At 30.5% G+C, this 2,924-nt stretch overlaps 1 protein-coding gene across 1 annotated transcript; it reads right to left on the bottom strand.

Moving 5' to 3' along the window:
* Window positions 1-210: 210 nt before the first annotated feature.
* Window positions 211-1,307, bottom strand: LOC132033652 (uncharacterized). The gene is made up of 2 exons (XM_059423683.1): window positions 1,120-1,307; window positions 211-860 (listed from the first exon to the last, which is right to left on the bottom strand). The coding sequence occupies exons 1-2, from the start codon at window positions 1,221-1,223 to the stop codon at window positions 407-409; spliced, it is 558 nt and encodes a 185-aa protein (XP_059279666.1). The 5' UTR covers window positions 1,224-1,307; the 3' UTR covers window positions 211-406.
* Window positions 1,308-2,924: the final 1,617 nt, after the last annotated feature.

Below are 2,924 nucleotides of genomic sequence, written 5' to 3'. Positions count from 1 at the left end.
TTTTATATCGTCTGTATAAATAGTTTTTTACATCACTAGGACATATCACCTAAATTATATATATACGTAAATATTCTTAAAACGTGAGATTTGTAAATTTGAAAATAAAATATATTACATGTTACAATAGATAAAAATGACCCGATAATATAAAAATTATTTACACTAATGATTTATATTACTTAGGCAAATTAGGAACAAGAAGAACAATAGAGGCAAAGTTAAATAGGGTACTCCACGAACCCTATTTCGGCATTGTAAATTTCTCAATCATAATCAAAGGGTTCTAAAGCAACCCCAATTTTTTCTCTACATAAAATTGTATGTGTGAAATTTCAGAACCACCAAAATTATCACACCAAAAAAGAAAAAGAAAATCATAAAAATCTACAAACTCTCAAAAATTTCATTGGCTTGAGACTTCATCCAAGAGCTTATATCTTCTTACCCTACTTTTAAGTACCTTTCTTGTGATCCCTCTATTTGAAATCTCCTCTGATTTAGTCCTCCTTATTTTTTCTTCCATATTCACACCATCAACTGTAACCCTTTTTCTAGCAGCCAATGAAGGAGACTTTTGTAATTTGATGGGGTTTTTCTTGATAAGTTCAAGCTTCAAATTAGAAGAACCTTTTAATTTCCCCTTTGGACTTGTGCTTCCAATTATATTATTTTCATTTCTAATGATCAACTTCTTCTTCAACTTTGGACCATCTTGAATATTGTCACTTGTAGTATTTCTACATGATGATGAAGAATTTGAAGAGTTCTGTGTTTTTTCTCCAGAAACCTCCTTTGGAGTCAAGCACCAATTGCATATACGATATGACTCAGCTTTTGGATACAAGTTGCTACAATATCTGCAAAAGAAATTAAACAGGACGCCTTTTAAACATGATATTTTCAAGAAAATACATTAAGTGGCAAAACCAAAATATGATAAGATCAACTTAAACCACCCCATCATATTATGTATACGATACAGTATGCCAACTTATTAGAAATACAAAATAGTCAATCAGAAATGTCACGAAATCTCCAGTTCCTAGGAAAAATAAATAAAATAGCTTAATTTAAGAAAGATCCTTTTTTTTGGGGGGAAAAGGATTCAAGTAGTACCTGTGTTGAGATCTAAATTGGCAAATTTTGCATTTGAAAAGCTCAGAAGATAAACCATAGTCTCCACACATGCAGCATTCAGTGGCTCCTCTGATGCTTGTCATCTTTTTGTATCATTTCTCTAATGAAGGACTATAACTTCCCCTTTTTTTGGGTTCCCTAAAGGGTTTTATATGCACAAATATTGTATATACGTATATATATAGATGTGTATGTATGCGTGTGTTGGGGTGTTTGGAGGAGTGGGGGGTGGGATGGGGTCTTGAAGGGGATTGTCTTCCACACAAGAAAAGAAAAAGATGGTACCATGATAGAGGGGGAAAGTTTATCTTTTTTCACCCACCTTTTTAATATTAGTATAATTGGTCCCTTAGTTATTGATAAATTATTATTATAGTTCTTGGAATATCGTATTAAACATATTAAACCTTTAATTAATTTAATATGCAGTTTTGATCCCTTTGCTTGCAAACATTCACAAATTTACTAGAACTATTAACTGTTCAACATTTTAATTACACATGTAGTGTAACGGTAAGGTGTACAATTACTTCATATTTAAGGACTCTTAAAGTCTAAATATACAATATTTTCTATACAAATGGACTAAAAGCGCACGTTCTAATGAACTGAAAGTTAAATATATTCAAGTCAAATTTCACAAGCATCAATATAAGAATCTATCAATATCTAGGGGACCAAAAGAGATATTATTTCTAATTTCTTTCTTAGAATTGCGGGTGTACGTTGAAATGAATCATCATATCATTTTCAAGGGTCCCGTGAGTGACAAGTACGTAATTTATTGTAATTTGCCAATTAGTTGCTGAAAAGGAGTCGTGGGGCACATTGCTACATTTTTTATTTATTTGTTTAGAATTTAAAGTTTTTTTCTGAGTGGACATTCTTTCATCGTTTACTCGTTTTAATTTTTTATTAAGACGACTTGACTAAGAAATAAAGAGAGAAGTATAGAAATCCTAGATAAATAAAGTTGATTTGACACATACAATAGGATATTATTTAAAAATATTAAATTTGATAACCAAGATCAATTTATGCAAATTGTGTAGTATTATTTTGGTTTGCCGGACACAATTGATGCATAGATTAGCAATTTGAGGAAAAGGAAGTTGTTGTTTCCTTTGTTTCTCCATCGTTTAGGCCTTAACTGGTGGAGAAAAAGAGTTCATTTTATTTTAAAAATCGATTCATAATGTTCTTAATCCACTTATAGTTTTTAACTATGAATAGTATTTATTTTCTCCTCCAAAGAGTAAGTTTTCATATATAGATTACTATTGATAAAATTCCATGCGACTGCTCACATGGTAAAATACCACAAAATATTTTCTTAGAATTACTATTGCTGATAAACTTTCCAAAAGATCTCTGATATTTTGAGTCAGCTGATCGTGGAGTTGTACGAAATGCTATACTTGTAAATGATATGAGTACCACATTTGATGTTTTTATTAAAGACGTGTTTTTTATTCAACAAGTTTCGTTTCTTTCTTTCCTTTTAAACTAAATCCAACAAAATAGGAAAAAGGTTATGGCCTATTGGGTGCCAGAGATGATTTCGTTATTTAAATTTGATTAGTTCTACCTTCATATAATATCACCTGTTAAACTTATAAAATTATGAGTTCTAAACTTATTAGTTTTAACATTGTATATATCTTCTACACAATTATATATATATCCGTAAATGCAGGCTAATTGAGTTTATTAAACAATGTTTCATTCGCTGAGGAAGAAGGATTCCTTAGTGACAAAGCAATTAGCAAGACAATAAGTGTTCC

This window comes from Lycium ferocissimum, chromosome 10, assembly GCF_029784015.1.
Source record: "Lycium ferocissimum isolate CSIRO_LF1 chromosome 10, AGI_CSIRO_Lferr_CH_V1, whole genome shotgun sequence".
In the NCBI taxonomy this organism is placed as follows: Eukaryota; Viridiplantae; Streptophyta; class Magnoliopsida; order Solanales; family Solanaceae; genus Lycium; species Lycium ferocissimum.
The sequence above is the reverse complement of the archived record's forward strand: the minus strand, read 5'-3'. Positions and strand labels throughout refer to the sequence as shown.